This window comes from Amblyraja radiata, chromosome 14, assembly GCF_010909765.2.
Source record: "Amblyraja radiata isolate CabotCenter1 chromosome 14, sAmbRad1.1.pri, whole genome shotgun sequence".
Classification (NCBI taxonomy): domain Eukaryota; kingdom Metazoa; phylum Chordata; class Chondrichthyes; order Rajiformes; family Rajidae; genus Amblyraja; species Amblyraja radiata.
This window is the reverse complement of record NC_045969.1, coordinates 8,400,154-8,426,191: the sequence shown is the minus strand read 5'-3', so window position 1 is coordinate 8,426,191 and position 26,038 is coordinate 8,400,154. Positions and strand designations below refer to the sequence as shown.

At 37.9% G+C, this 26,038-nt stretch overlaps 1 protein-coding gene across 5 annotated transcripts; it reads right to left on the bottom strand.

The window, feature by feature from the left end:
• Positions 1 to 1,466: 1,466 nt before the first annotated feature.
• Positions 1,467 to 24,987, bottom strand: LOC116980327. 5 transcript variants are annotated; one of them, XM_033032437.1, is made up of 8 exons: positions 24,233 to 24,986; positions 21,162 to 21,232; positions 17,088 to 17,313; positions 13,409 to 14,829; positions 12,113 to 13,372; positions 6,851 to 7,072; positions 5,988 to 6,112; positions 1,467 to 3,949 (listed from the first exon to the last, which is right to left on the bottom strand). In XM_033032437.1, exons 1-8 carry the CDS (start codon positions 24,672 to 24,674, stop codon positions 3,940 to 3,942), a joined length of 3,777 nt encoding a protein of 1,258 aa, XP_032888328.1. In that variant the 5' UTR covers positions 24,675 to 24,986; the 3' UTR covers positions 1,467 to 3,939. The 5 variants fall into 5 exon arrangements, with proteins under 5 accessions (XP_032888328.1, XP_032888327.1, XP_032888331.1 ...); XM_033032436.1 differs by having other exon boundaries at positions 12,113 to 14,829; positions 24,233 to 24,987; XM_033032440.1 differs by having other exon boundaries at positions 12,722 to 14,829.
• Between the last annotated feature and the right edge of the window lie 1,051 nt (positions 24,988 to 26,038).

The window sequence follows — 26,038 nt, the reverse complement described above, 5'->3', positions numbered from 1 at the left end:
AAAATAACTGAGTTCTTACTCTTTATCTAAATTAGCTTTATTTGAAACAACTATCTCTAATATTTTAATCTGTCAACTATTGTCAATAATCTGTCAATCTGTCAACTCGCTAGAATTTAGAAGACTGAGGGGGGGGATCTTATAGAAACTTACAAAATTCTTAAGGGGTTGGACAGGCTAGATGCAGGAAGATTATTCCCAATGTTGGGGAAGTCCAGAACAAGGGGTCACAGTTTAAGGACAAGGGGGAAATCTTTTAGGACCGAGATGAGAAAAACATTTTTCACACAGAGAGTGGTGAATCACTGGAATTCTCTGCCAAAGAAGGTAGTTGAGGCCAGTTCATTGGCTATATTTAAGAGGGAGTTAGATGTGGCCCTTGTGGCTAAAAGGATCAGGGGATATGGAGAGAAGGCAGGTACAGGATACGGAGTTGGATGATCAGCCATGATCATATTGAATTGTGGTGCAGGCTCGAAGGGCCGAATGGCCTACTCCTGCACCTAATTTCTATGTTTCTATTCAATTTTGTATATTTTATAAAATATCACCTGGCCTTGCATTTCACCAAGTGCCTTTCACTTTTATTGATGAAAGCAACTCAAGACATCATAAAAATGTAATAGGACTGTACACAAACAATTTCAATTTTCTTTAAAACTACTTGTGGTACCTGTGCCAAAATAAGATTTAATATACATCTCATTTTTACAGAGACATGACTGAGCATCAAGGAAATAAAGACTTGAATTATCTTCCTCTTTTTACAGCAGCTGAACGGTTAACAGCCATTTCTAACATGGTCACTTCTGTAACATGGGAGAAACAAAAGCCAATTTGGGCAGCAAAGACCCACAAATAGCAATATATCTTTTGGGTGCAAGGTTAAATGACAAATAACAAAATCCCAACCTTGAAATAATTGAATGGGATTTTTCAATCTTCCCTCATCTTCAGAGAGTTTCGACTGAAAGGCAAGACTGCCTGGTATTCCCTCCACGCTGCACAGCACTGCGTGTCTGGATTTTTGTGCTCAACTCGAGCAACCACAAAAATAGCAAGTCAGAAGGTAGATTCTTGTGCAAGTAATTCAGTTCCATACCTCCCAAAGACATTTCAATGGAAGGGCACAGCAATGGATTTTTTTTTTTTTTTAAAGCATTGACTAACCTAATCAATATTCAGAAACGTAACTAAAAACTCCTAAACCACTGTCATTTTTTTTGTAATGGTATCCTATGGCAGTGGTCTGTTTCAGCAGATATCTTTGCGGCCACATTGCTATGTGGAAGGCACTATCAATTTGAAAACTCTTGCCTTAAACTTAAGGGATCAAACAAACATTTCTGCACCAGCAAAGTTCAAACATTGAAATTTCAGCAAGGTAGATGCAGTGAGATTGGAGGCAAGTAGTAATGAAAAGACTGAGAAGTCTGTTGTTCAAAATAACCAGTAGCACAGACAAATTATTTCAGAAAATGTGTTTATTGGTTGTATAATCATAATATAAGGAACAAAGAACTGGACAGGGACCAGTTTCCATTTGGAAACTTCAGAAAAGATCAAAATATATTCTGCAGCTCATGGGAACATTCTCCACCCAAATGGCAGCCACAGAAACTATATGCAAGAAGTACTTAACTGCAACTGTACATTGTGGATAGATTCAGTGTAAATTATTTTTATACATTTTAATCGTGTAAAGCAAAGAAATTAGCATAGTTGTTCATATTTTACAGCTTTTTTCATTGCATAAGTGTAATCAAAGTTATAAGTGTCTGAAGTGACTGTACATTTATATTTTTATTATTATAAAACAATGAAAAAACTTATGAAACAAAGTACCTTAATAGATCAAAATTTAATTACTTGAAAATCTATTCTGAAACTACCTGTCAAAAGTTAAATTACAAATAGTACAATTAAGCATTTAGTTCATCTTTGCTGGGGGATTTCAAAACTATATTATAAAGTCTTCAACTTTGTGAAAACCCCTCAGAATTATGTACAAAAGTTAAGATGTTAATGTTCATACAAAATTTACATTCCTAAAAAGTTTAACATTTGGAATGGGAACCAAATTCAACTTTGACTGTAAAGCATTAAACAGTTTGAGGAAGGATTCTCTCCAAGACCTGAGACTAAGGAAAATCCACGAACTGGAGGTATTCTTAACATGTCACTTTGTTCAGCATTTCAGATAACTGTCCTTTCAAAATAAAATGTAAAGCAACATGCAGTACAAGGGTACCTAATGTGTTCCTTTTGGAGGATTTAAAACACCTTCGGAAACAAAAAGACTTGTGCAGTAAAGTTGTCGTTGGTTCAGCTACATCAATGAACACGTTAAACTTCAAATTCACATTTTAAAAGGCCAACCTTGGCGTTCTACCTAACATAGCTTGCTTGGCAAAGTAAAAACATAGAAAGCAAATTAGAGGTTGTAAAAAAACTGATTTAACTTCAGTAGTGAATCTTTGTATAAATAACTTGATAAACCCAATTTCAACACAAAACCCAATTTCAACAATGCCCCTTTCTGTTCTATCGCTACAGACTGTTTATTCTACAAATATAAGGATTTTAGTCAGAGAACTATATCTGGGAAGATTCAGAAAGCAGCTCATGTATTAAGGTCAAGAGAATGTAACTGGTTAGAAATGAGGCCGCTGGTGAGTGAACAATGATGCCAAGACTGTATAGAATACATTTTAATTTCTCAGTTCAAATTTGATAGTTTCAACTTGCTAAAACCCAGAGAAGGTTGAGATGAGAGGGTTTTCTGCAGGCTTCAGCGTTTTCAAACTTTTAGACTGATAATTGATAATGTTAAAACAAATCCAAAAATGAAATAAGTTTAAATCTACATCTCTCTCAAATACATTCAGCCAAATAAAACCTGAGCAGGAGAGTGCTTTAACACATGTATATTTGTGTGCTTGTCAGTGATATAAATACACTTACAATACTAAAACACATACAACTGAACTAGTTAGATTTGCAGAATGAAAAAACTTCCCAAACATTAATGGCCATTTCAATTGTAACAATAGAGTAAACACCTTTTGTAAAATATTAAGTTCCCTTTTTAAAAAAGCTGGTGTACTTCTGAGATAAAACGTGCAACACTTTAAAGAACATCTTAAAAATTATGAAGTAGTAAAACCTATAACTCTACCATTAGTTTCATAAATATAAATTTTAAGTATGAATTTTTTCACCAGTTAGTTTGTGTAGACTGTTAATTGGATAGCCATATTCTTTTAAATAGACTGAACATACATTTTTCTGAATATTTACAACAGCAATTATATCCAGTAATCTACAAAACATTACAGTGTTTTGCACAATTGCTTCATTCTAGCAGTAATGGTTACATCAAATACATGACTATAACCACAGATCAACATCAAATATGATTCCTTTTCTATCAAGTTACTAGTCTCCAAGTCCAGTGCATAGAAAACAATCATGCTTTTGGTTATACCTACTAAGGGGTTTCAGTAACCACTTTTTTTTTTAATGTACATAACAAGTCTCAAAGGCACAGATTTTATCCATTCCAAATTAACCAGAAATCAATCACAGGGTAAAACAGAGTTGCAATAAAGGCAAGTACACTGATGGATAAATAAAACTAACCAGGTACGATTAATTTTTGGGGGATAAAATTTCTAATTTTTCATAAGTTTAAGGGTTGGCCACATTTTTTTAATGGCTTAGATGGCAGAATCAGATGGCGTGTACAGCAATGGGCTCCATTTTACTTTTCTCATTGAAGGATAATTAAGTTCTCATGCAAACACCATAAAACTCTGCCCGTTTTCTCAATTCCTCTGGTCTTGAATGGTTGCATAAATTTGGATGTACCAAAACAACTTCAGACTCCAGCTTGCAACTATAACCATTTCAGTTCTTTGGCCCATCCACCTCGGCTGTTTATTTCCGCCTGCAACAAATGGAAACAAATTACAAGGATCAGTAAAATCTACTTTAAGCAAAGATTTTGAGTTTCAGTTCACAAAGACAGGTTTCGCTGCTTAGTGCTACCCCGCAGAACATTTGTTAAAATACTCTAAGTCCTCCAGTCTGAACACTTACAGGCACATATCCACTTCAGACTTAAGAATATCTAGTTGGGCTGTGCAGTGTTGTGCAAGAAAACGGGTGCAACCTCCAGTCTTTCCTTCTTTCTATCCTTCCTTCCACCCCTCCCCGGGACCTGACACGATTCATCACACGGCTCAGTGTGGCGAGGCTGGTGTTAGGCAGGGTGGGGTGCCTAGAGCAGCTGCTCAGCTGGAGAATTGGCCATGATTGATCCGTCACTGCGGTGATATATCCATGCTAGAGGCAGCTGTGCACTAAAAAGGAAGATGGAGAGCAGCTTCCATCACATCTAATAGGTACCATGGAAGAGTTTACAAGTCTGAACGAAGCAGAAACTATTTCAACATTTAGAAAGTGGTTTAGAATCCAATTGGGATTTTAACTACTGATGTTGGGAGGGAATGTAAATGCCAAGATGGACTTCTGTCTAATTCTGTGGTTCCGATAATCACATTCAATCATCCACAAACATGTTACATCATGGTCTAATTAGTTGCTTAAATGGGAATTTATTTGGCCACCATTTTGCAAGAAACTCTATGTTAACCTGCATAGAAACCACCTGGTTCAGGTATTCGCATCTTGCGCAAAAAGATGGAATACTAATTTGCTCGCCACTCTTTGCTAGCTTTTTTCATGAGTACAGTCCAGCATTACACTCCTCGGAGCAAAGTTGGAGCAATTTCCCAACACTGAAGCTGCTTTGAGTTAGTTTCAGTTCAAATCCATCTAATGTTTTGTAAAATAGAGTATTCGTGTTTTATTTATTTTTATTTTATTTTACAGAACATTGTTAAATTGTTTGATTATGAAAAGCTTTTGACAGTCTGAATGTCAGAGTATAAAGAGTAGTTTAAATGAATAGGAAAGTGCATTAGAAAAATAAGCATGCATTAAAGTGTTCCTAATTGTCTTGGGGCATTAATGTTATCATAGTAATTAAAAAGTGTTCGTACAACATAATTAAATTAAAACTACATTTTGTTAGGTCAAGGGGCAAAGCATGATGGCATATTAAGTAAAATAATGCAAAATGCCAGGAATGTGCTGAAGAGGAAGAACAACTTGGAAGGGCAGGTGTTGGGATTTCACACAATTCCGTAGGAAAGTGGTAGTCGTTGGTGGAAACAGATGACTGAACCAGAGAGTAACAGTGAGAAACATGCATCTCAAATACTAAAAGAGAAGAGGAAGTCTGTGGAGGAATCACATTGGAAGTGGTAGAAATAATGAAAGATGATTGTTGAATGTGGAGACTGAAGTGAGATAATCCTTGTGATGGGAGAAAGGTGGACATGAATGGAAATAGAGGAAGCACCAGAGAGCCTAGTTAACTGTCGTGGAGGAAAATAAATAATGAAGATAAAAGGACGACAGTTTAGAAAGTCTTATCACCAGAGCAAAATTGCATACAAACAAAATGGTAGAATCAAATGGAGTTGATGAGGTTATAATGGATGTCGGTAGTTAATTTCTCCCGATATGGAGATAGAGATGTCATAAAGATTGCAAAAGCTGGATCGTTGTAAGGATTTAAAATGGAAGTCGAGAAAAGTATGAAAAAATGTGAGTATTGAGGACACTGCAGCAATTCCAACACAGGTCAATGTCGTAAGTCACTAATTTGATTAAACAACAAAATTCTTCCAAGTTTTACTTCACCGCTGAGTGGAAAGCTGACAATATTTTGCCATTTGTTTTTAAATGCTGGATGAAACATAATGATAGCGTCGTTAACAGAAGGCAGTTAAAAATAAAAACATAAATCAGAATACTATGCAACTTGAGGTCAGGCCTTCACAAGACACATTTCATTTTTATTTTTGGTTTAATCTAGTGTTCTGTAGCTGAATAAAACAGCAATAAATATTACTTACTTGGACTGAAGTGACTTTGCTTTCTTTGATACTGCAATACACAGCTTGCATTTGTACAGCTTCTCACTATGACTGCGAAGGTGAACTTGGATGTTCTTCCGGAGATGGAAGAATTTATCACACAGCTAAAAATAAAACATTTTCACAGGTTACTGTTTAGAAATTACAAACAAAGCACAAAGTTTAAGCAAAATATTAAAATGCCCAAAGAAAATGATTTATAATCTTTTTTTTTGACATCTTCATTATTATAACATTGATACTATCAGTATAAGCAAAAGGGTTACACACATCCTATCTTTAGAAAAAGGTTACCCCCTTGAAACTTAATAAACTGAGTAAACAGTCATATGCATTTCCATAAAGCTTCCAAAGACTACTTTCAGGATAATATTTCAAGATTTATTGTTAAATTAAAATGTCAATGTTTCCAGTGTGGTCCCGAGAGTTGAATCACTATTTAGGCAACTTTGGATGTTAAGATCATCTCTCTACAACTCAAGTCACAGAAGGACCATGGAAGCAGTCACTTATCATTCTGGAACTGCTCAAATGCAAATTACCGTACCAGGTAAGGATTATAGATTACTTAGCAAAGATATTTTAGCATAGTTCTGAGGAAAGTCAATGCTTTAATGATGACTGTGAAATAGTCCAAAGTCACAGTTGTGTTTATTATTGACCTATTTAAGTATAACCCATGGAACTAGTGAAGGACACATATCCAAATCTGCTCAAACTTCATCCGTTAAAATTTTAGAGATCATCTCGTGTAAAGATAGTCCTTGGGATAAAATAATTTTCCTCATCCCATCCTCCCTCAAGATATCAACCTTATACAAGTTCCAACAAACAGTACTTACGAGACAGGGCCAGCGCCTTCCCCCACTGTGTCTGATTCTGTGCAGAAACAGAGTGTCACAATTTGTGAACGTTGTACTACATTCATGGCATGTGTGGGCTCCTGAAACTTTGGTCTTTTTCATGCTTTCTTCACCTATGTATTTTCTTCTTGCAGTCAATTTTAACGTTTCCTTACATTTTGGCTGCATTTTCTTCAGTTTTTGTGCAGCTCCCTGCAAATTCTAAAATATATATTTGTAATCATATTACATGTATTTGCACGGTCCTATTATCATTAAAACAGCATAGGCCATTTGAAAGATATAACATGCTTTTAAATTTAGTATTTCATTACATGACCAGCAACTCATACAAAGGACAGACACTACAAGTGATTATTTTGCACATTTCATAATACTGTTTAGGGCCTGTCCCGCTTACACGACCTTTACAGGCGACTGCCGGCACCCGTGATAGGTCGCCGAAATGTTCAACATATTGAAAATTCCGTGGCGACCAGGAAGACGCTACGACTCTTTGGAGATCTCTCACGACCATACAGGCGACCCCTGGCGACATGTCACGGGTTACAGGCTGTATGGTCATGAAAGGTCTCCTTTGGTCGTGAGAGGTCTCCAAAGAGTCGTAGCGTCTTTCTGGTCGCTGTTGAATTTGCAACATGTTGAAAATTTCGGCGACCTATCACGGGTGCCGGCAGTCGCCTGTAAAGGTCGCGTAATTGGGACAGGCCCTTTATCTATTTATTTCCTACATGAACCTCTTCTTGCTTAGTGGTCTCTGTGCTAATTATCTGAAATCCTTGCAATACAGAGGTTTCATTGGACTCGTGTCATCTTGCTACATTCTATCTTACTAAAAACAATTCAACACCCATGTTTAAATATTTGGTTTTAATCAGAAGAGTTCATTCTCTTGGAGGCCTTAAGCTGTTTTTTCCATAAAACAGGGGCAGATTTACACAACTGTTAATCTTGTAAGAAGTACATTCATGGAGAAAATCTCTTAGAAAAGTTACTTCCGTTTTTCATTCATAAATTCCACTGTGCTTTCAATGTTAAACATTAATCGCAATGAACTAACTTGAAGGGTTAACCGTGAACTCTACTGAGCATGTTGATAGCTCAATGCCACAGCTTTATTTACCATATCCTCATTTTGCCTTTCAAATGGTTTCACAGACCCCCTGCACATTTCAGAAAACAGCACAAACTTAAGAGTTAACTGTGCTGGAATAAGGGCACACAGGTGGTTCTGCATAATTGATGTTTCCACGTCATGAACTGAATATAATGCAAGAGATTAATTAGGGAACAATGTTCGATTAGCATGGCCGAATTATAACACTATTTTGGACAAGGAACCAGCGACCCACTTAAAAGTTACTTTAGAAACAGACAATCAAAAAAAAAATCTGTCTTTGGTAGAAAACAAAACAGACCAGGGAAAAAAAACTGTGGCGTAACTACTCCGCAGTAATCGAGCATCATTGGCTGTTAAGAGCAGCTGCTAACTTTAGGTGGCCATAGAAATTGACAAGCAATCACTTCGCTTGACACTTGTGCAATGATACCATTAAAAAATGTACTTTAAAGCCTTTAATATTTTTAGCTTGTGGTTATAGTTATTGTTATTAAAAAGACCTATTTTTGAAAATCCTGCAGGAAAAATAACTATTATTGCTGAGTCTCTAGTCCCCAACTCTCCCATTGACACAATCGTTTCTGTAATGTGATTTTCTATTATTAGGTATGTTGCAAAGCCTACCTGAAGCGTCGGTGAAAATCTGTCGTTGCGGGTGTGCGCGATTTTGGCGCCGTTTAGAGGGGGCGGGTTTAAAACGCGATTTTCTCTAAGCTGTTCCAATCGAAAATGTTCAGCCTAGTTAATTATTAACGAAAAATCGCTGAAAGACCCCGTCGCAAAAGCTATTAGGTTTAAAGGCCTTGAATAATAGTTATAGTAGTTTAAAAATCAATCTCTAAACCCGCGACCGCCAGCAACCGCAGGGTCTCATAAAGCAAACCACAGAAGGTTGGCTGTATATTTTTACATTAAAAAGGGCTTCTAAAGATCCCTTTATACAAAGTTTAATATTGCGAGATGCTCATTTTGGGCCCATTATATCCCGCAGTATTTTTCTGGGCATATGGGGGTACAAATCTACCGCAATGTGAACGTTCTAAACCAGCGCGTTCCACAGGGACCCACTGGAAAGCTGTTTTAAATGGACATTTATTTACAGCAATTAAACACTAAATTCCTTCCATTTGGCCTATAAATTAATGTAAATGAGATTTTAAAATCATGTTTTATTGTGAATTATTTGTGAATATTATTTGGACATTTAGGCTATTTAAAAATGTCAATCATTTATTAAGAAATGGATAGATGTTTAGATCTAGTAATTGAAGTCTGAAATTAGCTACAATTAGGTAACTAACTAATTATATGCTTTAATTTCAGGTCATCCAAGTAAGATTATTTTATATTTGTTTCAGAATGCTTCAATCTATGATAACTGAAAATTTCATTCAGTTCTCTTAATTTTTAAGAAAGTTATTGGCTTTTGACTGTTCACGATCACAGCTTTTTTGTTATGTCCATAGAAAATCAATAGGGAACAAGATGCTCATTTCCCAGTATGAAAATGGCCATAACTTTTTAAATACTTGAGATATGAAAGTGAATTAGGTGTCAAATTAAACTTCTTTTTATGCTTTATCTGATGGGATAAATTACAGACTTGATTTTTAAAATCTCAAAATTTTGTAACATTGCTACTATTATGTAAGGTTTCTTAGGAACACAACTATTACATTTTAGTAAAACTACCCTATATCGAGAATTTTAGCAATAGGGCTGAAAATATCAAATTGTGTGCATACTCAAAATAGCTGCACGTTTTTCCATAATTGAAATTTTACATGGCCATTTAATTCCCTCTTCCACAATTTAACTAGCTGTTCTCAAGTTCATATACTCACTTTTGATCCATTCATGTTAAAAAAAATCAATTAATCTCAGTCTTGATTTCAATTCCCAGAGCCGTTTGAGGGAGTTCCAGATTTATGCTGCAGGAATTTCTCTAAAGTTATACTTGTGTCTTCCTTCAAAGTAACCTCTATCGACCCAATCAATTTTTATTTTAAAGTCAAATAAATCACTCTCTTCGTTCATTATTTAAAAGAACTACAAGCCAAGTCACTACATTGTCACCATAATTTATAGCTTTGACCTTCTTTCATTCCAATGAAGCTATTACCCACTCCCTGTCCACCCACACCATATATTTAAGATGCAGTGTTTAAAACTGAAACAAGTACTGGAAAGTATACTAATTTAAATGGTAATTCTTCTAAGATAGACACAAAATGCTGGAGTAACTCAGCAATACAGGCAGCATCTCTGGATAGAAGGAATGGGTGACTTTTCTTCTAACTGAAGAGTCTGAAAAAGGGTCTTGACCCAAAACTTCACCCATTCCTTCTATCCAGAGATGCTGCCTGCCCCGTTGAGGTATTCTAGCATTTTGTGTCTATCTTTGGTGTAAATCGGCATCTGTAGTTCCTTCCTACACATGGTAATTCTTCTTTTACTTCTAACAAAATAATTCGAAAATTAAAACGGGACTACAAGGTCTGACACAAGCTGCGGGCAACAATCAGTTCACATGTACAAATGTTTAAAATGTCCTAACTTCGAAAGTACCAGCTGCACATCTAAATGCAACCAGAATGCAGAATGGCTGCCCCTTATCTGCACTGCGCAGGGTGTCAATGCAAGTATGAATGGGATGTCCATCATAATTAAGCAAGTTATACCAGCAGCTTACCATACTGTGCAGTTTACCCCCAAAAATTAGATTGATGTTGATTGCAACCAGCAGCAACAATTGATTTAATATTTATATTTGACCCAATGTATTAAAAATTATACATTTATAAGATTATTATAATTAAAAAGATGAATTATAATAAGTTAATGTTACACCAGAAGCTGTGAGACCTGAAAGAAGTACATCAAATTATGAGACGGGTTAGGCAGTCAGAACCTTTTTCTCCAGGAAGGAAAAATCAAATACTAGAGGGCCCAGCTTTAAGGTGAGAGCGGTAAAGTTTAAAGGAGATGTACAGTGCAACTATTTGTTTTAAACTTAAGGGCCTGTCCCACTTGGCCATCATTTATGCGACAGGCCGGCAGTGACTGATTCGCGACTCCACATTCCTCCACACCACACCACGCTCCCGTCCCGCGCTACCCACACGCTAGCAGGTCGCGTAAATGGCGCACGAATGACGGCCAAGTGGGACAGGCCCTTTAGTAGTGAGTGCTTGGAACCCACTGCCAGGGTTGGTGGTTGAGAACAGTGGCATTTAAGAGGCTTTGGGTCGGCATATGGGCATGCAGTAAATGGAAGGATACAGATTATGCCCAGATCGAGAAAAGCTGGTCTTGGCACAGACATTGTAGAGCAAAAGGCCAGCTCTTGTGCTGTACTATTCTATATTCTATGATAAGCAATAGAATTTATAAAACAGAAGGCAACCATCGGGCACTGTGTTCAATCTTTAAAAGTATCAAACTCATCTCATTTCTAACTCACCTCCAGACTTACAACTTTCTTCTAATTGCATATCTATTTTCCGTTTAAGGTTACTGTTGAATCTAGTTTCACTACATTTTCAATGCGGTAGATACCAGGCTATAGGTAGCTACACTTCAAAAAATGTCTAATTTCGGGCTCTTTTACCAAATGTCTTGAATCTGTGTTTACTGGTTACCAACCAATCAGGCAACTGAAGGGTTCCAACCTGAAACATCCCCTAATCATGTTCTCCAGAGATGCTGCCTGGCCCATTGATTTACTCCAGCTTTGTGTGTCTTTCTTAGACATTAGATATAGTTTATTTAGTCTATTCATTTAATTTAAACTTTGAAATGCTTCTTAAATGTCTCATTTAAAAACTTTCATTACTTTAAAATAAGACCAGCTTCTCTAGTCTCTCCATGAACCTCAATTTCTTCAACTTAACATTTCAGTAAACAACTTCTGCACCATCCCCAAAACCTAAAATACTTGTAATCAATGTACAAAAAATTAGCTCTACTCCATTGCCTTTACTGCTTCTATTTATAGAACCTACAATTAATTATGATCTCAATTCACCAATATAAAATGGCGTAATAAAATTTTAATCCCTTGGTTGCATCTCGTAATCTAACGCTCAAGATTACCATTAAGACTAAGAAAGGATGCATACCTTTGGTAGGCTCTTGGAACCTGTGAATTTTGAACTAGCACTGGCTACTCGCAACTTCATTGCCTTCTGAGAGGTAGACAGTTGTGTTTTTTTGTTTATATTATTAGCTTTTGGATTAGGTCGTTTTGTCGCTTTTTTAACCAGTGTATTCTTAATGTTCAAATTTAACAGCTTCTTTCCATACAAGGCAACAGGTTTGATTCTCTTTATTTTTGCTGTCACAATCTCTTTCATCCTTCCTGAAGCTTCTGAACACGGCAACTTTCTCTGACCAAAGCCATGTTCAGTTGTGTTACAATTCCGTCTTCTAACTGTTGCTCGATCATTAGGAGTGGTTATTTTCGACTTTACTTTTTCAGGAGTCTTTGTTTCAGTTGCACTGTTGTTCCTTATCATGCGACTTGGAGATAAATCTAATTGTTTGCTTTTGGTTTGGTCAGGTAACCTATTAATTTTATCCTTTTTTTGAGATAAAAGAAATCCAAAGGATAAACCAGCTTCAATTATTTTCTGTGTAGGTGTACGTTTCCTTTTACCCAGGACAGTTTTTATGCATTGCAAATAATTTTGGTTTTCAGCACCTAAATATCGACATCCTGTGCTACTTACTTTCCTTTTAACTTGTGTTTTGCTGGAGGTGATCAGAATCTGCTTTTTTGGGTTCCTGGAAACAGTTTTTAACTGTTCTTGTTTCTTTGTCCCTTGATCAGTTCTCAATCGTGATAAATTTAGTTGCTCATTTCTACCTCGTCTCCTGTTTAGCTGAGGTGTCGCCTTCCGTTCCTTCCCTACTCCAGCAATATTTTGGCAAACTTTTGGAACTGGGGTTTTTCCATCATTTTGTCTTTTTAACTTTCCAACATTATCTCTTGCAGGCAATTGGTTTAACAGTTTCTCCGTCATAACTTGTTTTTCTTTCCTTTTCGCTGGCCCTGCCGCACAGATATCATCAGAAAACAACTTTTGATTCCCATGAAAATTATGTCCATCTAATAGCTTATTCTTCAATAGTTCATTCTTCAGAAGTGTTCGTTTTGACAATCTTTTCTGAGCAGCATTTTTTGGACAATTTGGCATATAGTCCAAGTTCTTCAGTTTACACTTTCTACAATTTACCATGGACTTGAATGACTGTCTAGTTCTTCTACCAATGTGACCATGATCCATCAAGCAAGGTGACAACTTAGCTGCAGTGCTTCCTAGAGAGGAAGAGCATTTCACTGACATATCATACAAGGCACATCTTCCAGATTTTCTGGGCAATGGGCTCCCTTCTGTACTCTTGCTGTCACTTGTTTGAGTTTTTGATGACACTGCTACCTCCGCAGAACTTACTGACAATTTATTCTTCACACTTGTTTTAGAAATACTGGAATTTGTTTGGCGTTGAGACTTTTTGGTTGCAGAACAATTATTTTCTGGCTGGATTTTCTTATCAAGTAAACTGTTCCAGCCTTCTATTTTAACTTGAGGGTTATTTATTTGTATTTTAGCTGGACTACAAACTACTTCCTTTCCAGTATAACACGGAGACACATTGATTTTACAATTTAAAGGTTCAGATTTTAGTGCAAACCATGTTTTGTTTAATTGTTGATTGTCTTCTTTTTGTTTCTGTACCATTGGCAAGATCTTTTCAATGACAACAAAGCAATTGGCAAGTCCTTTTGCTTTAATCTGGTCTTGCTGCAGTTGGCTTCGTGCCCTCTTGATCCTTTGTTTCCTTGTTCCGGTTGCCAGTGAATAATTTCTTACTTTGGCCTGTCGAAGTCTTCTTTTCTGTTTCCAACTAGCCTGTTCTTCCCCATCAGTAGTAGAGGTTTTTCTCTGCAACCCCAATACACTAAGTAGTTTATATTTCTCAGTTGTGTTAGGTGAATAAAGTTCTTCTTCAGTGGCCACTTGTCTGACAGGTGACCGGAGAAGTGTATTCACTCCTTTGGAACCAGAGTTATCTTGAGGGCCAGAGTTATTATGATCCAAGTGCTTTGACGCTCTTGACCGTGATTTGGATTTGATGGGGGATTTCTCAAGGTTACTTTTTCTTTGATGATAAACATTTCTCGACGTATCTACAAATTTTGGTTCGAAAGAAGTAGGAATGTTATTAAGTGCCTTATTTGCAGCTGAACATCTTTGTGGCGAATCAGATTTAACCTTTAACTTTTTAGATGGAGTTTGACCTAATAATTTAAAACGTCTACTGGGATTTTCCAATGTCTCCATCCCCAGATTACCAAAACAGCTTTCAGAATGAACTGGTGCCATCTTGTCTTTGAAAAGTCCCGACTGCATTTCTTGTAGCTTAAGAGTAAAATCAGGCACTTTAATTTCACCTTGAATCACTGGTGAATGTGATATTGGAGAAAACACATTTCTACCAAATTTATCCTGTTTTTGTTGTGCTGGACCGTCTTCTAACTGGCCAAAACGATAGTAAAGATCAGACACATGCTGCCTCGATCCAATTAAAGATTGATCAATACAAACTTCATATGAAGAAAATTCCTTTTTCTCTTCTTTATTGGGTTCCTCTTTGTACGCTTTACTGTTCCCAGTTCCATGCAATTTGCACAATGCTGCACATATTTCAACCACATCCCAAATCCGCAGATGTCTGGCTAAAGCAGATGTTTCAGCAAAATAATCCAGTTTCACAGACAATGTAGACGTGTAGGAAAATTCCAAAAGCGGAAGAAAACTTATGCTGCTGAAACCTAGAGAGCAAAATATAAATATAATTACAAAACATAACTAGTCTTTCAATTAATCTATGAAAATCCAAGCAATCCATTTGTCAAAGTATGTTTCTATAATTAATTGTTAACGGAAGGTTTAAAAAAAAAAACTAAAGGTCTAAATTTTATCTCCCTAATCTTTTTCTTATTTTTTCATCTTCTAAATGCAAAACCTGTAACTAGCATGACAGTTCTAATGGATGCAACTTTGGTCCACCTACATTTATACTGGTATTTATCAGAATAATTTCATGAACACCAACACAATGTGCAATCTGAATACTGGAATTATCTCTTTCCTGCTGCTATTGATTCACCCATATCCACAATTCTTCCACTTCAAATTTCATTTTTTAATATCATGTAAATGAAAATTTCACCTCAGCTCTTCGGTAAACCAAAGGCAAAATTATTCCATCTGCTATTTCTGCTAGAAATGTGCACAAATCATATTTCTATTTCCTTAAAATTGTGTGTGAGGTTATATTACTTATCAAACTATATTTTCAACGTGCACTATTTGAATATTGAGATTTGAAAGTTAAGGAAATGTCACAAATGCCAAATGCAACCGTGAATAAATAATAAAAGCAGTAAGAATACCAAGGGTGCTGCTACTTCATAATTGCTAAATCATAAAACTAGCATTCTGTCACTGAAATGAAGACAATGGAAATCAGTTGTTGCTGAGGCAAATACAATAACAATATTTAGAAGACACTTCGACAGGCATGTGGATAGAAAGGTTTGGTATATAGGTCAAACAAGGGCAAATGCTGGCATAGACGGGCATTTGGTTGTCAAGGACATGTTGGGCCCAAGGGCCCGTTTCTATGCTGTTTCACTGACTAATTCCTCATGATCAAAAACACCAATGTCTCAATGTGCAATAAAAACGAACAGTTGAACAGTTTCCTACTCATCTTGTAGATGAATATTAATTTCACAATTCGCACAGGACATTGGATCTAATTTACAAGTTAAGCAGAAATATTGAGACAAATGCTGGAAATGCAGGCAGCTTCTGTAGAAAGAGAAGCAAAATCAACATTTCAGGTAAAAAACCCTTCACCTTGCACGAAGAGTCTAATTAGTTGACATAATAATTTCTGTAGCTCTTTCCACATGTTGTTGACTTAATTGATTTCAGCATTTCCAGCTTCAGCAGTTTAAAAAAAAAATGTCAATGCTGAAGAATAAAGTGAGTTTCATACACTATCTAATATTTGCAGCACAAAAAGAGACCACTTATCCCTAACTGCCATTGCCACTGCTCTCCACAAACCTCAATCATCTTAATTCACCTCAACAAATCCTTTCATTAATCATTATCCCTGTGTATCTTGTTTCTTTTTAAATGCATTTGCCACTCACCTACACCATTACGAGAGCAAGTTACACTTTATATACTCGTTATAATCTGTAAATAGCTTACTCATGAATTGCGTATTAATTGTTTTTAATTAATTACTGCATCTTGAATCATGGTAATTGGAGTTCAAATATCAGAATGCATGGACTTGGAGTTGACAGCTGACCCTAACAAATAGATTTGATGCTTCTGTCACACAAGATACTAATAAGTACTTTCCAATCAGCATGGCAAAAAAAACCTTAAAAAGCATAGATGTGGATGTTGGTGACTGAGATGAATTTAGAATGCTTTAAGTAGGCTTTATTACTGCCAGTCCATCTTTACACAACTGCAATTAGAAGTTTAAATAGTGAAATAATTAAATAATGAAAATTCTGTGACCCCGACAAGTAAATAATGGAAACAATACTTGTTGTTCATATTCTGCCTTTGTTTCCAAATGCTTCATTGACAAATTATTGCTTGTTTTTCTTAACAATACACTATTTTATAGGTAGAATTAATAGCCAAACTGTCCAAAGCATCCCACAAAACTAAACCAAGGAAATCATATTAACCTGGGGATAGATGCTAAGCAGAATAGAGGGCTCCTTTCTTTCCCCCAAAAGTGGAAATATTTAAGTAAAAGGAGATTTCGTTCAGCATCTCATGCAAAATAATGCACGGTAATTGTACATGCCCTTAGTGCTATACCAAAGAGTCAGCCTAGGTTATGTATTCAACTCTTTAGCGTGGATTTTAATTTTTGAAGTTATGACTCATTATTACCAAGATAAGCTCCCATCAGGATTGCAGTATATGTGCAAAATATATGTGCAAAATTGCAATAGGATTGCAAAATAATTACTTAAAAGTCCTTCACCTTTCAAATCCACAACTTTATTAGACATGGTTCCTTTCTCTGAAAACAGATCGTGGAAGTATTCACTAACAGCTGCCAAAACAGCACGGTGAGCTGGATAAGGTGTTTTCTCCACTATCAAAGTCACATCACAAAAAAGTCCTTTTGAACGTTGGCTGTTCAACCTCTCAAGCACTTTGCTGCAGTGTGAAGTCAGTTTACGAGTTATGTGCTTTTCTTCTGAAATCTGTCAATAAAAATCAAATGTTTATAACATTTCTTTCCATTCAGAGTAACTTCTGTATTGACTTTGCCCGCTCCAAAATAACCAGCCCCTTGTAATAAACTGCTCCATAACATTGCCTGCCTCTGCAGGCCTGCTAACACTAATCCAATGTAGGCATAAGTGATTTATAATTATTTTCTCTTCCTCTAACCTGAGAAATTAAATCATTACAAGCAACCTTCCTATACAGCCCCAAACACAACCGCTAATTCACAACAAATAAACTTGCCATTATTTAGCCATGTATGTCCATTCATCCATACTGTAAATGCATCAAACAAGCATCACTATGCAACCTGATACACCCATGATCAACATGTGATGCAACTTGTGGCAAGCATGCTCTTAAATATTAAACGAAAATATTTACCAAAAAATAACTCAATTCAATGCAACTCACTTAATTCGAAGGAATATAAATCACCAGAAACATACTCCTCTCCCTTGTAGCTATTCTTCCCCATTGAGATAATGGCAGTTCTGAATCTGAGTCAAGTTTAATTTTGCCCTTAGGAAAATTCTGGAAGTTGATGTTGTTCCTAGACTAGACTCCACGAAAGAACACAACACTAGAGGTTGTTGGCAAAATAAAGAATTGCTACCTGGAGCCATAAGATATGAGCAAGGTACTAAAGGAGTACTTTGCATTAATATATGTGATGGACAAGGATGATGATAGTGAGATTAGTACGTGGCATGTTAGTATTCCAGGATATCTAATAGGTGGTATTGGTTCTACACAAAAACATGGACCCAAATGTCTCTAAGACCTATCAAGATATATTCTAGGAAATTGCGGTGACCTCAACCAGGCATGATATTCACCTCCAGAAAAAAAGTAGGAAGTATTGGCCGGCTAGGCGCCCGGCGGGGTCCAGGGTCCTCCTGCATTTTCAATAAATTGAAGGTAATTCCGAAGCTTTCGGCTGGTAATTCACATAACCGAAGCTTAGAATTTTTTTTAACACATAAGCAGTAAAATAACCCCCAAAATATAAATATTTAATGAAATAATTTACTTCATTCAGCTAAAAAAAAATGTTACCCGAATTTCTAAATAAGCTATTTGTAGAGATGCCAAAAGAACACAAAAGTAAAACCTACACATCACCATCTCAAGGCATAATTACGCACAATACTGCAAGGCACAGTTAACTGTCAATACACTGATGTCACATCTACAACGCTAAGAAGGTAGAAAACTAAAAACCTGTGCCAATAACAATGAAAACTAAAATTACCAATATAAACAGAAAATCACCAAAAAGGGGAGGGGGTAGCCACTGCCCGGGAGGTAGGGCCCCGCACCTCTCTAACCCCCACTATCATCGCCGGTACCATTCCCTTTCAAGTCGCAGCTCCATATGGGAAACACAATACTGTTGACTGTTCATTTATCTATTTTCCCCACAAGAGAGGAGGGGGAGGGGATCAACGCCCCACAGCCATCTCCCCGTCTCAGCTGTCCGGGGTTCCCGGTCACCCCGAGCCCGCGCTCCCATTCGTGGCCCCGCTTCTCACCCGCTCGCGCTCCGGTTCCCTCTGACAAATGGGCACCGTCACAGCTCGCACTGCGCTGATCTCAGCAGCAGCCAAAGAGCGTCATTGTGTTCCCTCCGCCCACGGCCTCCCGCGTGTCTTCCCCCCCTCCCCTCCGCTATTGGCTGACCTTGCTGACTTCCATCATGAATCACAAACATGCCCGCTTCCAGACCGATACATCCACTGACTCTCTTTCCTTTACCCCTTTATTTTATGATCTTGCCAACTAAACTGTGTCAAAATCGGGCACAAAAAATTGAAAAATCTGATTCATTGTTGGGAAAAGAAAAAAATTGGAATTATGATTTAAATCGGAAGAATATCATGCCTGCTCAACTGAGATTATCATGTCCTCTATAACCACAAGCAAGGTCCCAGAGGACTGGAGCATAGCCCGTGTTGTTCCTTTAAGAAAGGCGATAGGAATAATCCAACAAATTACAGCCCAGTGACTCATACATCAATGATAGTAATGAGGATTAATGGGAATAGGATTTAGACATATTTGGAAAAGCATGGACGTATTGGGGATAGTTAGCTGTGCATTAAAATGCATCAGATCTATAGTCATTTGGTAGATTAGATTCAAAATTGGCTTGGACATAGAAGAGGACTTGATGGAAGGGTATTTCTGACTGGAGGTCTATGACCAGTGGTGTTCTGTAGTGCTGGGACCTATGTTGTTTGTGATATATAGAGGGGCGAAAATGCTGATGGGCTGATTAGTAAGGAAGGTTGTCACAGTAAAACATAGATCAGTTGGAGATATCGTCAAAGAAATGGCAAATGGAGTTTAATCCGGAGAAGTGTTTTTTGTGTACCTTGTGTGTTGTGACTGTCAGCAGACCAATTTCCCTCTGAGGATTAATCAAGTTTTATCGTATCGTATCGTAGGTGCTGCCCTTTGGGAGGTCAAATGCAAGGGAGATAAGTATACCGTAAGTGGTGGAACCCTTGGGAGCATTGATGTACAGAAGGATCTTGGGATGCAAATCAAGTCCATAGCTTACTGAAGGTGGCAAGTTGGCCATTTTTAGATTGGAGATTGTTCACATTAGTGAACAATTAAGTCGTGTAACTACAATCTTTGTTGTATAAGAACACTTTAATACAATGTTTAAAAAAAATATTAAGCTAAAAAGTGCTGAGAATCTATGGAATCATTTACAAAGGACTTTTCACAACTTCAGTGTGTCCCTAGAATTTCATAGCGAATCAAGTACTTTTGAAATCCAATCATTCCAATGCTGCAGAAAAAATGGCAACAATTTTCAAAGGAAACTCATTCCTTAATATAAAAATGTTTTGCTTTACTAACTTGGTTGTCCCAGATACCAAGGACTCAAGACAAAAAGTATCTTGGATTACGTTATTACTCCTGAGGATGCATGCTCAGCTTTCGATGTCCAATTTGAAAGGCTGCAATCCCACGTTTGCTTAATATTGTGTCAAGGCACCCAATTGCAAACAATTAATTGCTCAACTTGGAACAGGACTTGACCTCAATATTCTGCACTGACTGACATTTGAACTCATATCTACTTGCACTAGCACTTAGGAGTCAATGGGAATTGGCGGCAAGCATGGATCTAAAAGTAAAAAAATAATTAGAAATGGGATATGCATTCCAAAATATCGATGGATGGTAAATAAGGAGGTTTATACCATAATGTGCAAAATAATCTTTGGAAAACAACCATTCAACTGCAAATCTAAAAGAGATTACAAAACATTACAAAAGTGAAATTTAGAAAAATATATAATACGTGATCTTGTGTTTGGCAAGTAAAATGTGATGGATTAAGATGGTCAAAAGAACGGGGTTGCAGTGCTCACTTGCCTGGAACCTAGGTTTCAGAATGCATTCCATCTCGCCACGTGTCCCTTCATTAAACTCATCTCCATGGCCAATACCCAATAGTTCAATATTTAATTGCGCTTTATTTTTCCCAGAATCTCAGGGCTTTTCAATCTAACAAAGGCACCATGCTATTGCAAGTGGCTGTCAGTCATTATTTGAATTGAGATGCCTTGCATAACAGTTTAGAGCAGAGATTATAGCACAAACTGAAACAGAATGGAATACTGATTTGAAAATACAAGTTGAAAGGGAGGAATGGGATTAAAACATTTTACTCAAATTGAAAGATCCAGTCACCAGATTTAATGAAATTGTTTCAAAATTCTACAAAAATTATGATTGAATAAGCCAGAAGAATTTACAAGATCAGCTATCAACAAACATATTTATTACAAAAGTCACTTACCAGAGGATTATCTCTCTTGTCTTTACATTGTTTGCATCCTTGGACATAGTCTCTGATGTCTGGAAACATTCCTTAAAAATATAAAAAGGCCTATTAGTAGAGATAGACAAAGTTCATACAAACTACTAGAAAGTTTGGATCAGATGCATATTTGCTATTGCACTATTCTTTCAAAAAGAAATGGGATCCGATGTTGTCAAACATAAACTATACAAGCATTTGGGGAAGGGACGAGGGAGAAAAAATAAATCACTTATTTTACATAAATCATCACAGAACTTCTGAACCATCATTTATATTCTTGAAGGTAGACAAAATGCTGGAGTAACTCAGCAAGACAGGCAGCATCTCTCGAGAGAAGGAATGGGTGACGTTTCGGATCGAGACCCTTCTTCAGACTGATCACCCAAAAGGTCACCGCTGAGTTACTCCAGCACTTTGTGTGTACCATCAATTTAAACCAGCATCTGCAGTTCTTTCCTGCACATTTATATTCCTGAATTTTGCGATATTGTGTCCCACCATTGCCTTTGTAATAGACCACAAAAGGTATGATTACTTTGAAAGAATGAAGAACTAGACTTTTATAATTTCAGTAATTAAAAAAAAATCTACTTCCTTTATTGAGCCTGGCCTTCATGGGCTGCCTTAAACATTAGACAAAGCTTTCGAGGATGTGATCCAGAGGACATTTTTTTCTTGTGAAGGATTTGCAATTTCTGATTTACACAGTTCTGAAACAGCTGACAAGATGATAAACAGTCACAATCTCCACCACCTATATTTCATCAGCGAACGTTGGTACATTGCACTTGATCCTCATTCAGACCACATGCATAAAAAAAATCCTGTGTTATGGCCATCTATATTTTCTCACTGATTAGTTCCCTCACTAAGCTTCATTATAGAAACATAGAAAATAGGTGCAGGAGTAGGCCATTCGGCCCTTCGAGCCTGCACCACCATTCAATATGATCATGGCTGATCATCCAACTCAGTATCCTGTACCTGCCTTCTCTCCATACCCCCTGATCCCTTTAGCCACAAGGGCCACATCTAACTCCCTCTTAAATATAGCCAATGAACTACCTTCTGCGGCAGAGAATTCCAGATTCACCACTCTGTGTGAAAAAAGTTTTATGCTGCCTACATTTGTCATCAACACACCCATCCAGATCTATTTTTGATTATGACCGTATTCTCCACATTCGTATTGTAACTGGTTTACATAGAACAGTACAGCACGGGAATATGCCTTTCGGTTCACAATGTCTGTACCAAACATGATGCCAAGTTAATCTCCTATGCTTGCATATGATCTATATCCCTATGCACGCTGCATATCCATGTGCCGATCTAAAAGTGTCAAATACCGCCATCATATCTGCTTCCAACATGCTCCAATTGCATCTTTCACTTTTTTCACTGCACATTCTTTTTCGAAACGTTATGCAGTATTTATTGCAACGGTTGCAGCCAAGTCTTTGTTTAAGGATATTGCTTTGGAAACATGCACCTCAACTGTGGGACCAAAAAGGTTGATGAAAAAATTCCCAAACTTTGCCGCAAGCTAAAATATGGAAAAGGTCCATAAGTCCATATCTCGTCATAAAGTCTTGTGTCATTCCTTCCCTTATACCAACTGACACTTTGTAAAACCCATTTATAATTTATATATACAAATTTAATTTACGAAGTAAGAAGATGTTATGGAAAATGGTTCATGCCACAACAACTTATATCACCTACCACTCAGTATTTCTCATTAATTACTTAAAGGAATGCAGGAACCCCTTTTCCGTAATTTTGAGATAGTGCCGTTAACCATAATACTGCAATACCGTTTGTTGCCACTAGAGGTTCACAATGAGCTTCCCAAACTTCAGAGGTCACCCTTGATGAAAAATGTTGGTCGATGTTCTAACAATGGACTTTTAACCATTTTATTGACACACTTTTCAGGAATATACAACTGCATGAAAACAACACAAGTTTCCTTTGAATCGGTTCCTAATATTCAGATTTCACATAAAGTTTATCAGTATTTTATGAATCAGTTGAGTTGACTCAAATCAGAACTTAAAAAAACCCTAAGAATTCAACACTTTTGAAACTGAAATTTGTTATTTGACTTGAAGATGCTACCTCAAAACAAATGTATCCAAGTGTCTAAAGAAACATCTGTCCTCACAACTCCCTAAATTTCAGTGCTGTTTTTCACCTTTTTTCTAAGTCAATCTAACATTCCTCACCTTCTCAAAATCAATCAGGCATTCCAAATCTGGGTTAGGCCTATGAACATCTTAACTCCTCAGAAACCTGCCTTGTTATATAGTGGGAAGCATCAAACCAAATTACTCTTGCAATCACCTGCAGTTACTGCACTATTAGTAAGAGTACCTAGTCATAAGGTCATAAATGATAGGAGCAAATTAGGCCATTCGATCCATCAAGTCTACTCTGTCATTCAATCATGGCTGATCAATCTCTCCCTCCTAACCCCATTCTCCTGCCTTCTCCCCATAACCCCTGACAACCACACTAATCAAGAAGTCCCTTATAGGGAAGAAAAGGAGTGTGCTTGTGCTGATAGAACTTAATGAAAAGTTCAGAAAAATAAGCAAAATTAATAGACAATGGAAAATCAAGCCAAACACAAAATATCTACAGATTTTGACCACACCTTGGCTGAAAACATAGGAAAGAACGAAGGAGGAAGACATCTAGTCTTTCCACAACTACAACAAACACTTACAATCTCAAATTAGTTGCTTAATAAGTTTCTGAATTTGGCCATAAACCCATTTCGGACCTTTGGGTTCTCAAAGCCAAAACAGCAGTCACATGAAAACAACACCGGCAAGTTCATATTTCACTGAAGAGTTTGAGCTCCTCGCAGGCAAACAAATTCCACCACATTGGTTAGGAAAGAGATATTTTCTACAACCAAAAAAAATACTCAATCTGGAACATTCAACCCCCCCCCACCCGGCTCTTTCTGGGTAAACCCGCTGAGACAAAAGATTTTTATTTTGGAAAATAAAACTTTTTGAGGCAGGCCACCGACCCACCTTCCCACCAATAGTTCTCAGAGACATTCTTGTAGGTCTCTTCCATGGTGCAGTGACGCTGGCCGACCGCCGGCTGCTGCTGCTGTTGGTGGAAAGAGGCGATGACAGCGCTCCTCTGCTCGGCGGCGGCCCCCACCAGCACCTCGGTGTAGCTGGTCGCCCCTCTCTCCAGCCTCTTGCGGTACAGGGTCCCGTCTATCACTTCGTAAGCCGAGGCGGCCGGAGAGCCATCGCCCGAGGAGGAGATGATGGCGATGGCGGCGGCATCGTCGTCTCCGTCTCCTTCCACTCCGGGATTTTTTTTTTCTTCTTCTTCCTCCTCCTCCTCCTCCTCCTCGCCGCCCATCGCCGAGCCCTGCTCCTCGGCGTCCTTTAAATACCGGCTGACCACCTCAGACGAGCCGCAGTCGCCGGCCATTTTACAGGCCCCTGTTTTCTTCATAAATAAATTAGATGCTTTCGCCCCCTCCTCTCCTCTTTGGTTCGTTTTTTTTTCCCCTCAAATAAATATTCTTTTCACTTTCTTCCTCTCAGTTTTGTCGGCGTTGCCTGTCGCTCTTTAACTCCTCCGCTCTCTCACCCCGGGTTAAAAAAAATCATGTATATATATATATATGGGTTGATTGACACAATATCTCCCTCAGCCGCAGAGGCGACTCCACAGCAGCCACCGGCTCTTGACTCTTCCACCGGCGCCGTCCCGGCTCTTGACTCTTTATATAACCTCGGGCTCAACCTAGTTTGATGGCGAGAGTGCGATCGCGTCTTCTCCGCCGGGCTATTGGACCGCCCGGGGTAGTTACACTTTCTGATTGGCCCAGGGGGGTAAAGGGGGCGGGGTTGGGACCCATGACGAGTGTCACTTGGCTAACAAGGTAGGTTGACCCAACACTTCGCCTGTGCTCCAGGGACCACGCGTCTGGCAGAAGTCAAGTAGACTTGACTTGTCTTCAATGCTGCAACTCAAAGCATTTTTTTTCCGTAACAAACGTTCATCCAGCAATCGCATCCCCCCTCCCCTTGCAAAATAAATATACACATTTTTCAGGACTCTGTGAATCTCTTCCCCACCTCCCCAAAAAAAAACAAATGATGGACTTGCAAAAGAAAAAAAGTATATTGTAAGTCATTTTACTCGTTCCATATTGCAGCAGAAGATTGGAAGAGCTTCTTGACACTTGAGCCTCTGTGCCGAATGAACCCTTAACTTTTTAAAAGTTTGCCACTCTGGTGAATTTGTGGAATTCATTGCCACAGAAGGATGTGGAGGCCAAATCAATGATCGAAGTGGGACCGGCCCCACGAGGCCATAAGGCTCAAGCGACCACGTTAGGTCGCGCTTGCCGCATGGAGTCGCATGCTCGTGGGACAGGCCCTTATGGGTGTCAGGGATTATGGGGAGAAAGTAGGAGAATGGGGTTGAGAGGGAAAGATAGATCAGCCATGATTGAATGGTGGAGTAGACTTGATTGGCCGAATCGCCTAATTCTGCTATTACTTATGAGCTTATGAAGATCAAAAGTTGTAGAAGCAACCCAATATTTTTTAAAGGAGCAGAGAAAATATAAAAAAAAGTTTACAGATGTTTCCTTGGTGGTGGTTTAATATTGAAAATGTATAAAGTACAACGGCTAATTAAAGTGACAAAGTAATACCCAAAAAGGTACATTGGGTGAATCAAATTGGCAGGGGTGCTGAGGAAGAGGATTTTTTGGAATGTATGCGGGATAGTTATCTAAATCAACATGTAGAGGAACCAACGAGAGAGCAGGCTATTTTAGACTGGGTATTGAGTAATGAGGAAGG